This window comes from Seriola dumerili, unplaced genomic scaffold (assembly GCF_002260705.1).
Source record: "Seriola dumerili isolate Sdu_G_001 unplaced genomic scaffold, Sdu_1.0 BDQW01000149.1, whole genome shotgun sequence".
Lineage (NCBI taxonomy): Eukaryota > Metazoa > Chordata > Actinopteri > Carangiformes > Carangidae > Seriola > Seriola dumerili.
In genome coordinates this window covers 22,046,951-22,068,911 of record NW_019174404.1, presented here as the reverse complement: position 1 = coordinate 22,068,911, position 21,961 = coordinate 22,046,951, and the positions used below count along the sequence as shown (strand labels likewise).

Sequence of the window (21,961 nt, the reverse complement as noted above, 5' to 3'; positions counted from 1 at the left end):
TAACACACACATGGGCAATCAAGAGAGAGTGTGTGTGTGTGCACACGGACAGACAGAGGCGGCGAAACTGAAACTTAAAGCTACAATATTCAAGTTCTGGAAATCAAGCCAGCATGATTAGACTCGTGAAATGAACACTCCGCCCCTCCCTCTCCCTGCTCCGCCCAGCCCTGCGCCTACATCCTCATCAGGTTCGCTGTCTCAGCTGAGGTCACGCTGGTCTGTGAGTCAGCCATAGTTACGTCTTCCGGCAGCCGATACAAGCTCAAAACCTCAGTGTGAGAGGCACATTTATGTATTGATTGACAGCTGTGCGCTCCCACCCCTTTGACTTTGGCCTTCTCTGATTGGTTAGAAGGGTGAGGGGAATATCTCTGCACTGCTGTCAGGCTGCTCAGTGATTATGGAGTGCAGAATTCTTTGAGAGAACCTCTACATATAAAGATATGTTTGAAGCATATTTCAACTAAGAAATATTACGTACTGCAGCTTTAACTTTTATCTGGTATATTATTCTATGTACTTCAATGTCACACCTTGGTGGTTTTCAGCTCTATATTTGAAGCAGATGAAGGATTTTAGTCGTCGGACGTCTGGATCTGAAGTTATCAGAGAAACAAGCTGAGGAAATGTTAGACAGCTCAGCTCCCAGCTGCTGGAGACGTCCTGTCCTGTGTCACTGAAGAGTGTCGGTGAATCTCTGTTTTTTAAAGTGAAACTACTTTATTCAGTGTTTCTACTGGTTTTAATCTCCTGGTGTGTTTGTTATGGAGAGGAGGACACCTCTGTGGATAATTCAGCTGCTGGTTAAAAACTCCTGAACGTCTGCTTCATAAGTTATCAGAGAAAAAAAGCAAAATAAAGGTTAGCAGCAATCTCAGCTCCCAGCTCTTCACTGACATCTCTGTCCTCTGTACAGCGTCGGGGAAACACTGACTTTAAATGATTTGGTTCAAGCGAACAGTTTTTTTAAATGAGGCGCAGTATGATTTTGAGGAAATATCACAATTTTAAGCTGAAATTTTTTTTCACAAATTTGTTCAATTTTCTGACGGAAGCGTATATCACACATGATTAGTTCATGGACCATTGGAAATCGGACAGTTCTTTCTGTTGTGTCTATGATAAATGATGTATTTTTGGCGATTTTCAAAGAAAGGTTTTGGTTGATAAACTTTTTTAATTAGCTTTGTTTTTACTGGTTTTAATCCCCTGGTTTGTTTGTTATGGGGAGGGGGACAATAATTCAGCCAACAGCCAACACCGTCTTTAGTTATTGGTTTGATTAACAGACCCCTGGAGACAGACTACAGACTCCAGACCTTCTGACAGGAGAGGCGGACTGATCTGGACTGTGCAGGATGGTTTTCATCATGATCTGAAGAAATGTGCAGGAGTCAGAGCAGATTAGTTGTACAGCTCACTGGCTGCAGCTGCTGCTTTCATGTGAACTGTTTTCTCTGCCAACTCTTCTAGAAGCGTCTTTTCACATTCCACAGGGGGTGTGTTAATAAATTGGCTTTTTATAATAGCTTGTCTTCTGTATCAGCAGGGGCGTCTCCTCCCTCATCCAGTTTGGTTTTTATTTTGTCTTCCATTTTGACTTAATTTCTGTGTCAGCTTCTTCTTCTTCCTTAAAAGGTTGATTACTTTCTAGTTGAGATGAGAATTAAAAAAAAATACAATCAACATTAAAAAAAACAAACAAACTCCGGCTGATTTTTAATTGATTTGAAAAGGGACAGATGTTGCCTGAATTCTTGTGTCTGCTGGTTTTTCCCCTCTGACTGTTTGATCATGAAAAGTCATTTCAGCTGTAAATACCCACCTGGAGCTGCTGTTGAAGGTTACTGCTGTCCTGCACCCAACTTTAAATAGGACTGAGGTTTGATGAATTTATCCCATTATTTACTTTGAACTTTAGTCGTCTCTTTAGAGCTTGAACTATTTTCAGAATCCAGATCCTGATGTGAAGTGGCACCAATGACCCTCTAACAACTGACTCACTCAATGTAAGACTGCTGTCATCTGTTGCCAAGGAAACAGCATATACAATATACAATAAGTAACTTCTGAAAATCAAAAAAGTGCTGAGAGAGGACAACTGTAGTGGGTTGTGTCCAGCTATTCCAATTCTGATACTAGTATCAGAAATGCTTCTGACACTGCCTAAAATACTGGATCGGGAATCAATCTGTTACCAGGAAATGCTCTAAAACGCTGCTCAGAACAGTTGTCTACACAGGAAGTTGTGCTGTGCAGACACTGGCAGCTACTGTTATAGAGCAGAGAAGAAGAACTGATTTCTGGTAAATAGCATAACGTTAGCTGTTGGCTGCTAAAAGGCCCAGTTGCAATTATAATCATTATTATTATTATTATTATTATTGTGTACCACAGATACCACTTATTAAAACATCTTACCATGCAAACATGTTACCCACAACACACCGTACCTCACATAATCCAATCTTCACCCCTTGTTATGTCAACTTTCTATTACATTTTATATTTTTTGTTTTCTCAGTCACCATGTCTTATATGTAACTCCTTGTTGTGTTATTTCACCAATACAAAAAAAAAACCTGGATCAGGAAAATTGGATCAGAACATAGTAAAAGTCAAAGTCAATGTCCATAAAAGACAAAAGTGCAAAAAGACATAAAAGCCATAAAAGTGCAAAGGCCAGACCGGTGTTTATCAAACTTTTTCAGATCAAGGACTTAAACACTAAAATTAAACTCATGGATCACCTAAGTCCCCAAACATCCGATCGGATGGAAGTGACTCGCCGCTGTGGGAAACAACACAGATAACGTCCACTCTAAATCGCCCTAAATGCAGACAGAGTTTTTATTATCAGCAATAAACTCATTTACATATTAGTTTATTTAATATTGAAAACAACACATATACACTACTCACTATGAGGCTTTGTGGTCACTCACAGACAGTTTGAGAAACATTGAATTTAAAACATGATATTTTAACAAATTTACTTGTGGACCACTGTGAGAAAGCCTGGGCCAGAGGACAGATCTACACCGCAGCCAACTGATCCTCCTGTGTGAAAATGCAGTCCCACAAAGAAACTTTCCCAGTGATAGGGATTTGAAACAGTGACAGCTGAAGTGACGACTACGGCGTCCATATAAACTCCAACACATGGCCATAGTGATGTAAATCAAAGATCACTAAGCAACATTTAACTCTAACAGCAGCTGCTTCACTTCTTCAGGAAACCGAGGTTGCTCTGAACATTGTTACAATATGTCTCTTAAAAGAACCTGAGAGCTCTAGAGACTATTTGATGAGATGAGGAGTTTGTATAAATCCATCTGTTACTTCAGCACCACGGACAGCGTCATGGTTTCACCAACACACAGCACAGTCAGGCTGACGGCTAGAGAGAGAGGATGGAGGTTAACAACAGTTTGTGCTGATAATAAACTGGAAAAATCTGTCAAATTAGCAGGTATCATTGATAAATATGCTCATAATCCACAAGTCAAATATGACAAAAACATATAATTACCGGCTAACTCTTTGATTTATCACAGGGCAAACTGGTCTGTCTCCTGCTGGGCTGCCACAGTAGGAAGTTTCGACATAGAATCTACGTCATCGCATCATGCTGTAGCCGTCCCTTCAACCATCGCTGCTTAAAGTCCCTAATGAGAGGCCGACAACAAATCCTGCTGTTGATGGTTTAGATTACACGATTATTCCTGACAGCCAGAGGTCAGGGGTCATCTCTAACTGATATTCATCACTGATTTGTATAAACAGACTGCTCCTGTCATCACTGCACACAATAGGTGGATTGATATTTATCCATATTTATCCATTACACCAACAGTCCCACATGTGTCCATCTCTGTGGGATATTAGCACAGTGCTGCTGTCAGCCAGAACTGCTAACTACTGCTTGCCAGGTGACTATTATGGTGCCTTTTCGTACGGCTTTATTCAGATTTGGCACATGATCACATGGTGCCTGGACCAGAGAGGGATCTCCGTCACTGCAGGCAGAGCCCCTGAACTGAAGCTGTAATGAATGACCATCAGGAGCACGATGGACTGTCACAGTGAATTTGAACATTTATCAGAAAGAATATTTTTCCACCTATTTTACAATGTCTGATGATGAGCTGGGATTCTCGTCTAATTCCTGTGTGAAGCTGGTCATTGTTATTGTCATTGTTAATTGTTATTGTGGTTTAAACCTCTTTTTTGTGTGTGTGAAATTTTGTGAAATTTGTGTTTCATGTTGTGTAAAAATGCTTGTTTATGGTCAGACATCATACAGCAAGCAACAGAATTCATTCTGTAATAATGACAATGTTTGAAATTGATGTAATAATGGTGGCTGTACTGTTAGAAAAGGCAGGGGGTGGGGGGTGGGCGGGGGTGGGTGTGGGGTTCTCTCCAAATGGTCATTACTTAGGCTTCAGTAGAAAAATAGGTTTCAAAATCCATCAGTGGTGCAGCCTGAGAGAACAAAACCTGTCTTCATCCCTGCTCACACACACACACACACACACACACATGCACACACACACACACACATAGACACACAAGCATTGTATCTCTCCATAAATGCTGTGTCATGTCTGGCTAAAACAACAATGTAAAGTCTAAATGACAAACATCAACCAGATGAAACCAGAGGCGTCTGGCAGGAGCGTCACTGTGATGGTGGCCGAGTGATTCATTCACAGGTAAAGAAATGCAGATTTAATCTTGAGTCGTCGCACATTCACTTCAGGCTTGTGTCATTTTGAAAGAACAGGTAACAAGTGAGACCTTGTAAGACCGACCAGCGCCGCGGTTTCAGGTGTGTGCATACTTTCCTTACTTTAGCCCCTCGATAAGCTTGAGTCACTCTTCAGATTTTTGTTTACCAGAGTCCAGTAACAGTCAGTTCTTCTTTCTTTCTTTCATCTATCTATCTTAATCTGGTTCGGTCCCAGCAGGAGGGCTACAGTTTCACCAGGTGTCTCTCTCTTGTCCTCCACTTGGTAAAGACAAAAGCTGTGAACACATCTTTATTATAAGTGGTCCAAGAAGTAAAAGCATGTGCAGCATCTTGCTTCAGTATTCCAACCATGACTGTGAGTGAAACCAATTCGGGTTAATTGAATGAGAGCTCCTTACTAAACAGCCACATGTGTTTGGGTTTAAATTGTAGTCTGAATCAGCACCAGCAGCAGGAGCAGCAGGGTCTCCCTGTCCAGGCCGCAGAGCTTCACTGTTGTCGGGGGGGGGGGGTGGGATTCTGCGGTCTCTCACACACACACACACACACACACACACACACACACACACACACACACACACACACACACACACACAGGAACCTGTAGCTGAGAGGCAGCATGTGTTTCATTAAGGAGAACCTTCCAAGCTTGACAGTGTAATATGACCTGTCTGGAGGGGAGCTGCTTTGGTGTGTTGCCTGGGGCAGAGAGGAAGAATCTGGATGGGTGGGTGGGTGTTTGATGGGGTGGGGGGGGGGGTGGGCAGCCACCCCAGCACTCCCTTAGATCTGGGCCCGAGACCAACACGTGACTCAAAGTGGGTTTGATCTCAGCAGGGACTGTGACAGGTATCAGGGGCAACAAGGTCAGACAATGCGGTCTTTGATCAGACGTATGAAGGAACAGAGATGGTGCCATCTACAGAAACATGCTTCAGTCATAGTGTGCTCACAAGGTTTTTAAGGCTGCTTTCTTTTGAAATTTTTAGACGCTAGCAGCTGTATGAGAAACTTTCCCTGGCAAAATATAATAAAGCAGCCAAACATTTGATTTAACTGAAATATAATTGAATTAAAGGAGACTGTAAGAAAGACGCCCATGGGTCAGTGGTCAGCAACTGGCAAAACAATAATATCTGACCCGTCAGATTATTTTGATGATCTGATTTTTTATTTTATTTTACAATATCAGACTGACTGTCTCACATTTAGTTATAATGTCCACATAGAAAATCTACCCTCACCTGAAGAAGCTTTCTAAACTTTCATCCATGTTGAGAGAGACACAAACAGTCAGTGCGCAGTGCCTGGTGCTAAAACAGATCTCCATCACGGCAGCAACAATTACCCACGGAATCACTTCCCCTTTAGCAATTTCTGAGGACAAAATAAAAGCGTGAGAAAGTTCATATTGTTTTCAACTTTATTTCAAGATATTGTGAGCTTTCATTCTGAAAAGTTCTGGCCTGTAGGTTCAAAAGGACATAGGATGTGCGATTTAAAAAAAACACCAGTTCAGTAAATCAGTCGGAATGTGGCCACAGTGCCACATGTGAATAGTAACTAAGTAAATTAAACCAAGTAATGCTTAACTCTTGGGTGACCTCCAGTGGCCGTAGTCAATATGACGGGAGCAAAAGAGGAAGTCAGGTGAGGTAGTATAAAGATCGACAGTGTCCGTGTTAGGAAGAGGTCGGGGTGGATGGATGGCCGAGTTGTTTCTTTTATCCATGACCGTTCCACAGCCTTAACCACATGTTTATTACCGTAACTGTGACAACGAAGGTCCTCTAACTTAAAGGAAGTACTTATTCTAACCACGACCTTCTACTAAACTCAAGCAGTTCTTGTGCCTGAAGCTAAGCAAACAATGAAAGTTCCACAGCTGTGCCCTTGTGCTGTGGGACACCAGGTACAGGTACACTCCTGTGGGTTGCACTCGAGGGTAAGGACAAGAGACTTGTCACTTAGGTTGGAGGACATTTAGGTTGGAGGATGTGTTGAATTAAACACTACTGAGCAAGCGTCCGTGAGCAAACTCGAGGGCTACAGACAAGTTCGGTTGAAAATATTCCTATTCATTTCCACTGTCGATAAAGACATTAATGTAGTAGTGTTAGTGCTACAATGAATTCTGATTTTAAATCCTTATACTTGTTCGTTTCAACATAGTTAAGCTACTATTTCCCAGCCGGTCAGTGTGATGAAGATTTTCAGGTATAAAAGTTCCACTCTGGTCGTGTGGTCGTGTGGTCGTGTGGCGTAGTGGTCTAAGCAGGCGCCCCATGTGTAGAGGCTACAGTCCTCGCTGCAGTTGGCCCCGGTTCGAGCCCTGCATCGGACAGCCCTTAGCTGCATGTCATTCCCCCTCTCTCTGCCTCCCCATTTCCTGTCTCTCTCTACTGCACTATCAATAAAGGCATAAAAAGCCCAAAAAAATATACTTTAAAAAAAAAGCTCCATTCTGAGAACCAGACTGTTGTCAGCATCTAAATATGAGCTGAGATGTATCAGACTTCAAAGTGGCTCCTTAACCCGAATATTCAACTAAACATGTACTCATGCAAAAATAATCAGCGCAGAGTCAACAGCAGGTGTGTTGAAGTACACCGCTTCATTCAGGACATCAAAGGAAGTGGCCTCACACCTGCTGAGCAGCTATGACTCATCTGGCCGACGGCCAGAGAGACACAGGTCCACAGACACGTTTTAAAGGTGCTTCTCTGCGCAGAGTGAGGCTGTGGACACTGCAGCCGTCGTCAAACACACCACCAACTCTCATCACCTGTTCTCAAACACAGAGGTTGGAGGAAGCCACCTGAGACCAGTGGATTGTCTGAAAAGATAAACAGGCATTGTGTGGAAAGTGAAGCAGTAAACCTGCTGTTCCAGGGCAGCTCCCAGCACCTGACAGCAAATACACACAAACCCACCTGTGCTTCCTGTCTGTTCATGATGTTATTCATGTTGCCTGTCAACTTAGAGAAGGCGAGACAGAGCGGCAGGTTTATTTGTAGAGAATCTTTCAAACATAGAGGCAAAACACACATTTACTGGTGAAACCCATAGACTGTCAATAAAGATGGATGTTACCTCTGAAGCTCTGCTCCACGGTTGCCATCTTGGCAGCGTGTGACTCCACCTAACTCCCAGCCGCTCCTGCCAGTCCTGTCTTTCTACAATGAGTTTGCCTTTGATAATAGTCATCAATAATAATAAGTATCCAATGGTGACAAGCAGTCGGAAATGTGAAGAGTTCAGAAAGCAGCCATGTGATTTTTTGTTTGCCCTCGTTTAGAGCAAGAGAGAGAGAGAGATAGAGAGAGCACTGGAGAACTACTGCCTTTCACCTCATGTAGCTTATTGACATAATAGGGCACCTCGGTGGCTCACCTGGTCGAGCGTGTACCACATGGTCCTAACTGTCCTAACTGCAGCGTCCAGGGTTCGAGTCCGACCTGCTGCCCTTTGCTGCATGTCATCCTCTCTCTTTCTCTCCCTGAATTTCCTGTCTATCTCTCACTGCACTGTCAGAGTAAAGGCAAAAATGCCCAAAAATATAACTTAAAAAAATTACTTATTGACATAATATAAATATATATAAATATAAATATAGTAATATTTCTGCTATGACAATATGGTGCGCACATAGCCTCCATTTTCTTCTGTAATAACTGAAAAAATGGTAAATAATAAAAAATAATATAATAGTAATTAATAATAATAATAATTATTATTATAATAATCTTCTTCATCTTATTTATTGGTCAGCCACAATTTTCTGTAATCTGTTATCTGGATCATTCCACGGTCTGATGGTTTGTTAGCGGGGCCTGGGCTTAGGGCTGTATGATATGCAAAAGAAAAACATATTGCGATTACTTTTGTCAGATATCACAATTGTGATTTCAGTTGGAAATTTAGCAGTTTATTTTCACTGAAAACTATTTTAAAATGATGATTGATGATTTTTGAGTCTTGTACCAAACAAACATGTTCCTTTACGTCTGGAGAACATGATTTGTAGGCCGAGGCGTCTGTGTGGCACCACCTTATGGCGATAACAATGCACAACAATGTTGAGACACATTTTAACTTCATCAAAAAAAAAAAATGCAGCTCCTGCGATTTGGATATATCACTTGGCCATGTTGTGATTTCGATTATATTTCGATTGATGGAGTGCCCTGCCTGAATCACTGTCTCAGTCCGCCCCTGGTCGGCCTGATCAATGCAAAATGATCATTATCCCAGTGAGAGTGATTTAAAGGTTAAATGCTGAGTCAGCCCTGGTGTCTCTGGTGTGTTTCTGGGATTGATGTGACTGGTGGATTTATCACCATGAGCCTCTTCACCAAAACTGCATCCTGCAGCTCAGTTAAAGGAAGGAAGGTGTGGTGAAGCTTGTTTCTACCGTGCACGTAATTGTACTGACTCTTCACGGACTGACCTTTCCTCTCAAAGCTGTCCCTGCGGACGAAGCAGACCATGGCGAGGAACTTGGTGACCTCCTTCAGGTACATGACTGTAGTGTTGTTCAGATGGATGATGGCCATGGACTCCTTGTCATAGGGTAACCCAGCCTCACAGTCTGTCAGCCTGAGGAAAAAACACACACCCCAGTGCGGAGAAGTAAGAATAAATAAATAATGCATCCTCTGACATAAACACTGGCCATGTTTCGAACATGGAGAGCACTTCTACTGAGGGAGCATTTTCTGTTGGATCTCTGCTGCTATTACAGCTTCTTGTTTTGGACAATTTCAAAGGAAGCACACAGTGGTTGTTTTTCAGAACAACAACAGACCTCTGATTTAGTATTCAACTGCAGGAATTCCAAGATGTGGAGTGCAAGGTGGAGGAGGAGGGAGGGAGGCAGAGAGTGGAGCAATGAACAGAGCAGTTTAGAGGCAAATGGAGGAGAGAATTTAAGAAGAAGAGGAGCATGAGGGCACAGACAGACACTGAGCACTGGACAGAAAGGACATGCTGTTTCTGGTGTTCACTGGTAATGTATTCTGTTTGCACAAAGGAAGACAACAAACAAAAGAAAACACTGTTTTCTTCAGTCCATCTGGTGAATATTAATCTTTCCTTCCTGCTTTTTCAGCTTCTTCTCTTTTTCAGCCACAAGGGACTTTTAATTTGGCAGCACAGTATTATTTTATAGTCAAGTGTATTAGTCAAGCTCATTCAGCACAGGGGCTTCAAAACAGGAAAACTCCAGCAGGTTAACAGAACTTCTCAGACTGGGTCAATACTCGGATGAGAAAACCTGAATTTAAAGTGTGAAGTTGTGTTTTCTTGCCGCGGGGAAAGCAAAGCAAACAGGACGTGATATCATCTGCGCAGTTTACAATCTGACCTGATGTTCCAGCAGCCAGACAAACAGACATCAAACCTCATCCAACAGGTGGGTGCTGCCTTTCCATCCGCATACATGTTGCACATTAGCAGCAGCAGCTCCGTTCACACTTCTCCTCTGATTGTGACCGTTACATGAGATTTATTTGGCATTTAGCAGCTTACAATGAGAGCATTCACGGTCCATATGTCAGCGTGACCGCTTCAGACAACACAGTGCGTACGTGTTGTGTGTTTGTGTTGTTAATGTGTAGAACAAATTGTTTTGAGTCTGTGGTGGCAGACGTGCAGTGACTCTGCTGTCCTGACTTCATCCCTGGAACCGCTGCAACGCCAGAACATAGGTGAGTCTTTAGCGAGGTGAGGGAGCTGAGGGTCCTTTGAGTGACGGGGTGGTAAATGCTCCAGAGCTGGAGGAGCGCAATGACATCATGAATGTTTACCTACCTACACCTGGATCAGAACTTTCCTCATATTCAACTTTACAGCAGGGCAGGGGGAGGAGACCTGTGGTCCTGGAGTCCTGGAGGACTGGTTTTGAAGACTTTGGCAGGTGTTTATATGTCTGTGGACAGATGTTGTCAACGTGATAGCATCGCAACCTTGCACAACTTTGCAGGTGTGTAGTTGAGACCAAAATGAAGGCCGAGTCAGAGTATGGGTGTGGTTGACGTAATGAGTAATAATGTGGTAATGAGGACTGATGGGTCAGAACGCCGACACGTTGACAGGCGGTGTTGTACAAGTTCAAAGTTCAGTTCACACAGACTAAAATGAACTAGTTCACTTTCATTTCTTCTATTGTTTTAAATGAGCTGCTCTGAGTTTTTCTTTTCCAGTAGAACCTCCATCCATCCATCCATCCATCCATCCATCCATCCATCCATCCGTCCATCCATCCATCCGTCCATCCATCCCCAGCTCCCATTGTCAGATACTGTTTACAACTATAGCGACACAGACACAGATTACTTCTAAAAGATCATAAAAAAAACTCCTTGAATATATGTTTTAAGTGCGTCTGCTGTGAGTTTGACTCAGGTAGAGGAACTTTTCATTTTATTTCTTGTGATCATCCTTGACTCGCAGATAAAATACTAGTTGGATGCTTCTGTTCTGCAGCCACACTTATATCTCTGAATCTTTTAACAGCCATTAGGCTCATATTTGACCTGTAAGACTCACATTTTTTTTTTTTTCATATATATTTTTTGGGGCTTTTTATGCCTTTATGATAGCCTAGTAGAGAGAGACAGGAAATGGAGAGGCAGAGACAGGGGGAATGACATGCAGTAAAGGGCCGTTCGATGCGGGATTCGAACCGGGGCCGACTGCAGTGAGGGTGGCGCCCCATTAAGACTCACATTTTAAGGCCATTGTTCATTGTTCTCAGATTTCCACACAGTCAAAGAAATAACTAGAATCACCTCCTGGTGGTCGTCTGCCTCCTCCACTCAGACTAGTTTCAGGTCACATCCCTGTTTATCCAGAGTCAGAGAAAATATCAACCATTAGTGTGAAACTTTGTCATAATTGCTGTGTGAAGTCTTATGATCTTATGAAGACTTTCTTATGAAGTCTTAGAAGAGTTACGGCTCAAAAGTGTCACACTGACCGTGACCTTTGACCTTTGACCACTAAAATCCAACCCGTTCGTCCTTGAGTCCAGGTGAATGTTTGTGCCAAATTTTGAAGGTCTGTCAAGGCGTTACTGAGATATCGTGTCTAATAAAGTGGGATGCAGGTACAGACAATCTGACGACCCGAGAATAATAAGTGCATCCTGGTCAGATTTAAAACCGTAGTGCACCATGGGACGTCTCTCCCGTCTGACCACCGTATGCAGCAGAGGAAGCAGAGCTGGCGACGAGGTTGTGTTGTTCCATGTCGCACTGCCCTTGCACAGTTAGTTTTGTGCAAAATTTGAGGAAAGTTCAAGCCCGGCACGCTGTTTTCCTGCATCGCTCGGTGGACAGTGAGTCAGATGATTCAGATTATTTTACTTGAGCTCAATATTAAAACAAAGAAAACACACTGTGCAGGTGCACTGTTTATTTTACCCACAACCTGCCAACATCTGCTTTGTTTTTACTCATTCCCATCAAATACTAAATTGTTTTTATTTGTGACTCGTACTTTTTGCTGGTAACTACTCTACAACTGCAATATTGGACTAACAATGGTACGTGAAAACATGAGTCCATCATCCACAGCTACAGGCTATAATTGTTTAGAGAAAAGGTTGTTTTGCTTTGGGTTTTTTTGTTTGGTTTTTTTTTTACTTGTTGAGATTTCTTCCTCGAGCCTGACAGAGGTGAAGAAAATTCAGTTTGTGGCGCTTTGAAATGAACGTTTAAATAATTCAAAAGCAACATCTACTTTCAGAAACATTGTTCCTGTTATCTACGGTGGCCCTGAGAGCTGAACGCACTGCAACTTAAGGAAACACATTCCACACACACACACATTCAGAAAACATCTCTATCAATTTGACAACACGTGAGCTGCAAATACTCACAACGCAACCAAATACACAAACATAAAGAACATTTTAAAAAAGTGATGAAGTGGAATGTGCTTGCATGGAGGCCACATGGATGTATTATATGTGAACTTGTTCAGTGCTTTTAATTTCAAAAGTCACAGAGCATTGAACAACAAGTGCACCGCAGCCGGGTTCGTCACGTTTTTCATGTCCCCTGGAAACCCTTCCATCAACATTGACGCCTCCGAAAAAAACTGTCAACTTATTAACATATGATCTGTATTTACCTGTATTTACATTTCAATAAAAACTATACACATTAACAGATTAAAGATCAAAAGAAAGTTAACATTAAAAAATTACAGAAAAGAGAGAGAGAGAAAAAAAAAAAACAGTATTTCTGCATCCAACATCAACATGTTTATATTCAGCTGTCCTATCAGCGCTGCAGTTCCCCTTGATTTCACATTCAAACATTTTCATTTTAAGTCACTGCACTACTGACACTCTGGGAGGTGAAAAAGCCCCCGACTCTTTTTTGGAGGTATAATATCTACAGTACAAAACATGTTGCAGTAAAGACATCACTTCAAACATGCTGTGAATGAGTTTGAGTTCACTCAGATATCGGTAGGGACATGTTCCCACCGTCCATATGCAAACCTACGCCCTTGGGGTTGTGATGTAAGTATTTGAAGCTGATGAAGATGTTTGTCTCTTTGCATGTACTTTAATACCTCAGGACACGGACAGAGCTGCAGCCACATAGTCTTCTGTTCGTCCATCCGTCCGTACATAGGTACGTGCGTCCATCCTATTCTTATGGATATATCTCAGTAACGCCTAAACAGAACTTCTTCAAATTTGGCACAAACATTCACTTGGACTCAAGAATGAACTGATTAGATTTTGGAGGTTAAAGGTTAAAGGTCAAGGTGAAAACGCTGTTTAGCCATTACTCAAGACTTCACAACTACGAGGCAGTAATTCTAGTCCATAGTTGCAGTGTGTTGAGCTCTCAGGACTGCCATACATTATACCTCACAAGGCTTGTTACTGTGGTAACCTCGCAGACTCACTGTGAACAGCTGGCACTGCTTCCAGTTGCTCCGAAATGAAAAGTATTTACATGTTTATCTTTTTCCCACACTGTGCCACGGGCTGAGACCAATATGTTGTTTAAAGGTTCATTTCACAATCAGTTGCATCGATGTTGCGTCTAGTGTTCGAGTCAGTCTGGGACATGATGCATGGAAACTGTTGCTGGTCACTTTTGTAACTATGGCAGCTGGTCTCAGGACTGAAGGTTGGTCCATCTGGACTGAACAAGAGACAGAAGAAACCAGCAATGTTCAGGGTGTTCAGGGTGTTCAGGGTGACCAGGTGTTTGTGGTGGTTATCTGAATGATGAGAGACTTCAGCAGAGTTTTGCTTTTGTTTTTAGAAACTCACAAAAACAGTTTGTGCTAATAGAATAAATTTCATGAAACGTGTCTAAGGAGCTGTGAAGATGTGTAACAGATTCACAGGGAATTATTTTTACACATCAATCCACAAACAGACAGCACCAAGCTGAGCTTCTATTAATTATGAATCGCTCATATCTGCACCTGAGGCACTGCTGGCAACAAACACATCTTACATTAGAAATATGATTTTTTTTTTTTTTTTTTTTTTTTTTAAATACATCTCCATGCAACAGATGCCGGATTAAACGTAATTATCAAAATGAATAAAATGTTCACTCTCACTTAATCTCATGTTGTCGTGGCCGTTAGCCTGGACGTGACGACACAGGAGAGCTAAGAATAGTCCCAGCGCTCCGCAGACTGGAGGCGGAGCAGAGCAGAGGAACATGCTCGGCTCATGTCAGTTCAGTCAGATGAAGTGAATTCATCACTGCTGTTGAGAGAAAAAGAGATAATTGCATTTCACTGACAATAAGAGTTGGCTCGGTTTGTTGGCCGAGGAACATTTCAGTCACATTTGAGCTTTCCAAACATGTAGCGTGCCAGGTGTCTCACGCACCAACAGAGCTCATTAATTAAATGAGGTGAAAAAAGAACTCCATTTCCTGAAGCCTCTAATTAAGGATAATATCCCAGCTGTTTTGTCACGATAACGACGGCAGCCGTCTACGCCGCAATCTGCTGATTTATGAGAGCAGGTCCGACCGGCACCTGCAAGCGCTCCCACGCTCATTCACGGACACAGGTGAGTGCGCACGCTATGGGGAGTAACTAAAGCGGACAGTCCTGGTTAACTGAGTGATGTGTGTTTACAAAGAGAACATGATTCCACTGACATCAGGCGTCCACCTCCGTCTGCAGGAGTCCTGACTGCGCCCTCGGCCACACGCTCCCTGGAACAGCTGCCATGGTTAAATATTCACTCACTCCAGGCCGAGTGTGGCCCAGTTCAGTTTAAAACCCTCAGCTGAGACGCCCCGGGTAGACCGCACACACACACACAGGTTGTCATGGGTCACTTTTGGAGACATTACATAGACTTACATTTATTTCCTGGAGACTTGCGCCAACATCAACCTTTAACCCTTAACCTTTAACCCCTGATCAAAAAATCAGATTTTTCCCAATTGGACAAGACTAACTAACATTTGTCCACAAAAGTAGCCTTTGACACACACACACACACACACACACACACACACACACACACACACACACACATACATCCAAACACACCTCCAACTATAGATATAGGTCAAACAAGGACCACCTGTCCCAGGGCAGGCATCGTGACGTTACTCAGAAAACAGTGTCGCCGCCTTCTCACTCTAGGTTTCTTTCTCCGATTCTGTGTGCACACATGAAAAGCCCCAGAAGCAGTCTTCTACTGTGGCTGAGAAGCTCACAGCACTGAACACAACTAACTTAAGAAAACATTTCAACAACACTTTCAATTACAATTAGAAATCTATTTTTAGCAAATAAATGAAACGCAAGCAGGAATGATGCTACATGGGAGTTGCCATAGTTACCAGTTTCTCTGGCACAATCGAATAACCTAAGTTTAATCAATCAAATGTCAAAATCTCAATTCACATCATTTTTAAACCTCACAAGACAATGATGTCAACGCTCACAAGTCATGAACATGGGTATTTTTCCCATCTCTACTATCTAGCTCATGTTATGGAAGCGTATTGCTGCCACGCCAGAAAAAGAAAAAGGGATGAGTATTAAGTTATGACTGTGAAAAATTTATTGTTAGAACAAAAATGTTTTCATGTTATTTGGATATATGAAGTGTCACAAAAAAATCACTTCACACATCAATAGTCTCCTCTCGGTTATACTACAACATTTAGTTTGGAAAAATGTGCCTTTACATAATGTAGGGTCTTCGAGACCTTTGATGTGTGATGTGATTTTAGTGACACAACAGTATATAAGAGGGAAATTAATGAATATTTTTGTAGTATCTGTTGTCAGTGTTGCACTTTGTACATGGTCCCTGATCACTTGGCTCACAGCTGCTGCACATAGAGACCCGTGTTATTTCTCCGGCTGGTGTTGATGAAAAGTAGGTGGGAGCTCATAGTCTACCTTCATACGGCAGGTTTGTGTCATCATGTTTCTGTTATGAGTTATTGATCCAGGAAGTTTGAATCAGTGAATATCTTACCAACTTCTCCGACACAGCAGAATCTCGTAACATGAAGAGTTTCTTATTGTAACAAGATACATTTCATGTAATCACTTGATATTGATCCTCTTTCTTTGTCTGGCGTGGCAGCAATATACTTCCATGACAATACGATGTGAGTGTGAAAATGATTGAAACCTATGTTGTTGATTAAATTATGCCCCAATGTATGTAAAAAGAAATGTAGAGCGGTCAGAGATTGTAATAATTGTTGGACGTATCTGTGAACACGGCATCTAAGCCTCAAGTCCCTGAGTGGGTGTTTCCCACGGCACTGGCTGACTGACAACTGAGAGCTGGCGTTGCTAGGAGACACACTATCAACTTCTGTGTTGTGCTCTTGACTGGAGATCATCACACCGTATAGACTAAAGATGTGTCCCAATGTAGGGCCACGTCCTTCAGAGGACGCGGTCTTCGTAGCCAGCATACTGTAGACTTCGAAGGCCAAACCGAAACGAGATGGACAGGTCTACGGAGGACTTTCTCTTCGCGTCACCAGCTGTACCACGTCCTTACTGTTGCGTCACAAAGTGCAGCTCCTGTCGCCTACCAACCTTGACAACTTTTTTTTTTTTTTTTTTTTTACAAAAGCTTTTAAGGGCTAATGCATCTTGGAATAGGTTAGACCACGAAGGAAAGTTTGCTTGGTGATGTTTTGTTTTGCTTCAACTATGACAAGGAGTATATACTGTACGCCTACCACGCTGTATTTGGGGGGTGGAGCTTATGAAGGAGCGCTGAAGGGAGGGGTGTATTTGTTTTGGTGTCTTTCTCCAGAGTGTCATACTCCAGCTTTGAGACGTCCCTTCACAACATGTAACATCTGGGGTGACCCGTCACGCTGTTTGTATACCACTCATACAGCGGCAGCTAGCTGGATTAGCTTGCTAATGTTCACACTGATTGCCACTGGACATTCATGTTAATTCAACACCTGTTAAAAAAGCAGTAGCTCAGTGTTGTGTTTTTCCTTCACTATATTAAGAAGGGAGGGGTGGTGTAGCATCAGCTGATGGCAAATGACCAGAGGCGATATTAAAGATGCCTGGTAACCATGGTAATCAGGCTTAGGGTTGAAAAGTTCCTAAATCAGTGTTCTGAACTGAAGACAGGACATAATCAAGCATCTCCTACCAGCTGTGAACAGGCCAACCTGGCAACACGGAACTCCTTTCTCGCTAATGAAGATTTTCAGAGTCAAGTGGCCTTTTTATACATTTCAGTGAGAAATCTAATTGGTTTCAAATATATCTCAGTGAGATAAGTATGTCGGTTGCTAGGTAACAGACGTAAAAGTTGATAACCAACATTTGATTGAGTATTTAGGATTTCTAACCTGAGATAAAAAAAAAAAAGGATAAAGTAAGATAAGACAGGATTCCTGAAGTTAGTCAGATAAATCCTCTCTTATACTCTTCATGTCTTGACTTCAGACTTAAAACAGGAAGTTTTTATAATGGTCCCAGACTCTTAAATCTCACAGCAACATGTCATTTTCTGACCTCCGCACGAACACAGTCACAATCAGACATAGGTGGGGCTAAACACAACAGGAAGCAATGTCACCCCCTATAGAGCAGTGTGCTCAAACATGACTATCAGGTTGTTGTTAATGAGGTGATATAACAAACTGTGTTTACACAGATATCATCAGTTGTGGTAAAAAAAAGAAATGTCCACTGGAGAATATTAATATCACTGCAGATAATTTTAGATAATGAATATTTGGCAGTTACAATTTTGACTAAATAGCTCAATATAAACAACAGGAATATATTCATGTATCAATAGAGTACTTAGCTAAATAAAATGTTATTTACAGCTCACAGTTCCAACAGTTTCCTTTACATTTGTACATTTAAAATTGCAGCTCTATGTACATGCTGTACACTATACATGCATAGAGAGAATACATACCTCTCTATTTATATCTGTGCTGATTACAGTTCCTCTAATTTAATTTAAAACTACAGCTCATGCAGTCATCTTAGTCTTAGTCTGTATTCTCCTGCTGTTCTCTTATTCTCTTACCAGCCTCTTCTCCTCAGCTTTGTGAAATGCACCGGCATATAGTTAAAATCATACTGTGAGGCTTGTACACTCTGACTGGTTTGACGTGAAAAATGTTGATGGGTTGCAGATATGTACAAGAATTATATGACACATGTCATAACAGCTGGCCCAATTATTTTCCGTGTAAACCCCAGTATTCTGTTTTCAGTGCACAACATCCAGAAAATCAGAATATCTGTCAGGCAACCTGCACGTCCTGTTACTGTACCCTGACTCTCTCTCTCTCATCAGCAGTGATTCTTCTGTGGTTCATCACTGGGAGAAACTGGTGGAGCCTATCAGCTGACATTGTGCCAGGACAGGGTATAAACCTTGACTGATCGCCAGTCCATCACAGAGCTCAATTCATGTGTATTTCGTGAGCCAAACTACTAAATAAAACTGTTGTGGCGAATGTGCTCTGTTTATTCTGTCAAAGACTGATTCAAAAAGAAATAGCACAGCATTGTTTTCATATCTACAAAGCATGGAAGCCCATTTCTGCCAGTAAAAGAAAAAATTATAAGATGAAAACTTGAGTGTGCATATGCTCAAGTGGCGTTTAGGTCCCTTCATCACCACGTAGCCTAACCGTGCAAACCTACGCAATCTTACATAAGGTGACTATCACAGGTGACTTTTGTAAGTGTTAGATGTTAGATATAATTCTTGAGTATTTTTAATCAGTCTGTTGTCGCAGCTGAACAAATTAAACCATTGTTGTTAAAGCTTTAAAAACATTTTGTAAAATGTAATTATTGTAGAAAAGAAAATTGAAGGAAAACAGAGATGGACAATTTCCTTTGCTGCACGAATGTGTGCAACTTTTATTAACACATCAAAAGCCCCAAAACAAAAGTAGAGAGCCGTTCACCCTGAACAGCCTTCTGTCTTAAAGTGACAGTGTCACTGACCAAAGAGAACTCACAATAACTTTGTGTGGACAACATGCAGCACAGCAAACTACCGATTATGGTGAATTATGTCCATAGAGTCATAGAGTCTGCTATATTATAAAAAATATATACATATATTTTGTGTTTGTGTTAAGTGTTTTAAAACAAAATGACATTTAAATCATTAAAAACGTTTAACTTAACTATCATACCTATCATACTTTTTTGTCCTCATATTGATAGGAACTTTTTGTCATGTTTTGCCATGGCAGACACTTTTTGTTAGTTTTGTTTTGGACTTTTGCACTTCCTGTTTTATTTTGTTTTGGCTTCCTTGTGTGTCTGTGTTTTGCTTCTTGTCTTGGTCTCGTTTCTGTGTAGTAATTGTCTGCCCCGCCCTAATGTGTTTCACCTGTGTTCAATCACCCTTGCCTCCCTTGTCTATATAGTCTTTGTGCTTCTCTTTGTCATGGTCGGTTCATCTGTTGTTTTTCTCTGTTGTTTTTCACGTTGTCTGTTCATGTCACGTTCACGTTTGCAAATAAACCTCTGCGCACCGATCTCCCAAGAATTGACTGCATTTGGGTCCAACTTACCTTGCAAACCCCCTGACACTTTTATGTTGTTGCCAGGTGGACAACATTGTATACTAGTGTACTATCTCAGTCTGATTGTATGCTAAAAGATTTCATCCATGACAAAAAGTGGATAATCAGAATAGATAGCTGGATAGCAGCAGGAAGAATAAGGAAGTCAAGAGACAGATGATGAATCTACAAGTGATCAAACAAAAAAAGGAAAATTGAGCTTCCTCTGCCTTCACTTCAGTCCTGAATGTTCCATCATTATCATTAAAATAAAAAGTGCTCTGAGAATGTGAATTATTTAGCCTGTGTATTGTTACGAGGTCAGATGTGGGCCGCCAACATTTTTGAGATGTTCAAGTGGGTCATGAGTTGGAAAAGGTTGAGAACCTCTGTAGCTAGATCAAGGAGTGTGAGTGATTATGCTACCTTACCCACTTTAAAATATTGACTTTGTGATAATATCAGAGGGCAGCTTTAGAAAATCAGAAAAGCAGGAGACTTATTTTAAATTTTAAAAGAAAAAGTTTCCTTTCTCCCTAACTGAAGAAAAGGTTTTGTCTCATTTAAACATGAGGGTTAGGGAAGATGCTTGATATCTAGTGGTCGTAGTAATGATGACAGGAGCAAAGGGAAAAGTGTGGTGACGTATAGACAGTTCATATCAGGAGGAGGTTGTGGTGGATGGATGGATCAACTAAAGTTAACCATGTTTTTATTATTGTAACCGTGGCAATAAAGATTGTCTAATGTTGAGGAAGTAATTATTTTATCCCAAACCACCATCTTTTCCTAAACCTAACCAAGCCATGATTGTTATCATAGTAACCGTGGCAATGAAGGTCGGTACACTGCACGTTTATTACTGTAGCCATGGCAACCAAGGTATAGTACGCCTGCCACCGTAGAGGCGCTATTTCAGATGAAGCTCCTATGGGTCGTATCAGAGGGTTGGTGGTTGTTGAGGTTGGACGACCGGTTGCAGCAGTTACAAGTCAAAGATCTTCAAGCGACTTAGAGGAAACAAAGCTGATCATGTGTCTGAGATTGAGCGTCAAAACCCCACAAAGATGCTCAAAAAGGCCAGAAAGGCCATTAGGGAGAACCAAAACTTTTCCCAATGAGCTGCTACACTAATAGGGCTTAATGTGAAAAAAAAAATATATATATCAGTGAGTGACAGAGGCAGAGAGAGAGAGGGAGGGAGAGAGATGTATCTGTGCTGTGGCGATCAGCTCAGTGCAGCAGGCTCTGCCGGCCGTCATCTCCCTGTCGTCTGTCTCCCTCTCCAGCTAAATACATTCAGTTCTGTCTCACAGCTCCGCCCACATACTTACTGTTTGTGTGTTGGTATCTTCATCATGGATTAAACTCACGAGGCAGCAGTGGACTGTTACTGACTCACTTTACATGAATAACAAAGTTTAAAAAGAAAAAGGTCCGACTGAGAGGCTCAGAGAAAAGAAGTAATGTGCTTCAAATAGTTCAAATAGTAGCAGCAGTAACTCTGCAGACCGCAGACAGGAGGAGCAGAGCAGCAGAGACCACAGCTGCCAGTGAGGCCAGTATAAACAGCAGTCCAGTTTTACAGACTAAGCAGTAGGCAGAAGAGGTTATTTAGGACAATAATGTTGTAGATCAACAGGAGGATCGGTGCAGTGAAGTGGGCGTCGTACTGGACCGTTGTGGTGAAGAGGGAGCTGAGCCGGAAAGCGAGGCTCTTCATTTACTGGTCAATCTTTGTTCTGACCCTCACCTCTGGTGTTGAGCTCTGGGTAGAGATGGAAAGAATGAGATTGAGGTTACAAGCAGCTGTAATGAGTTTCCTCTGCAGGGTGTCTGGGCTCAGACTTAGAGATAGGGTGAGCTCAGAGTAGAGAGTATATATACTGTATATATATATATATATATATATATATATATCATCTTGTCTGGGAACATCTCAGGATCCACCAGGAGGAGCTGGAAAACGTTGCTGGGGAGAGGGACTTCTGGACTACTTTGCTTGACGACCATAAACCAACCCCGGATAAGCAGCAGGAAATGGAGGGATGGATGGAAGTTGTAAAGTTTTGTGATCATCAGAAATTCTAATAAGCTAATTAAAGTCATCATAGTCGGTGTGATCAGCTCAGATCCACAGAATCTT

The 21,961-nt window shown here is 41.9% G+C and overlaps 1 protein-coding gene across 2 annotated transcripts in view; it reads right to left on the bottom strand.

Moving 5' to 3' along the window:
- Nucleotides 1–21,961, bottom strand: part of LOC111226203 (ras-related GTP-binding protein D-like) — a 49,940-nt gene that overhangs the window by 6,197 nt on the left and 21,782 nt on the right. For both annotated transcript variants that reach the window (XM_022751319.1, XM_022751320.1), the window contains exon 6: nt 9,210–9,358. In XM_022751319.1, coding sequence (XP_022607040.1) covers nt 9,210–9,358 — 149 coding nt within the window. The remainder of the gene's footprint in view (nt 1–9,209; nt 9,359–21,961) is intronic.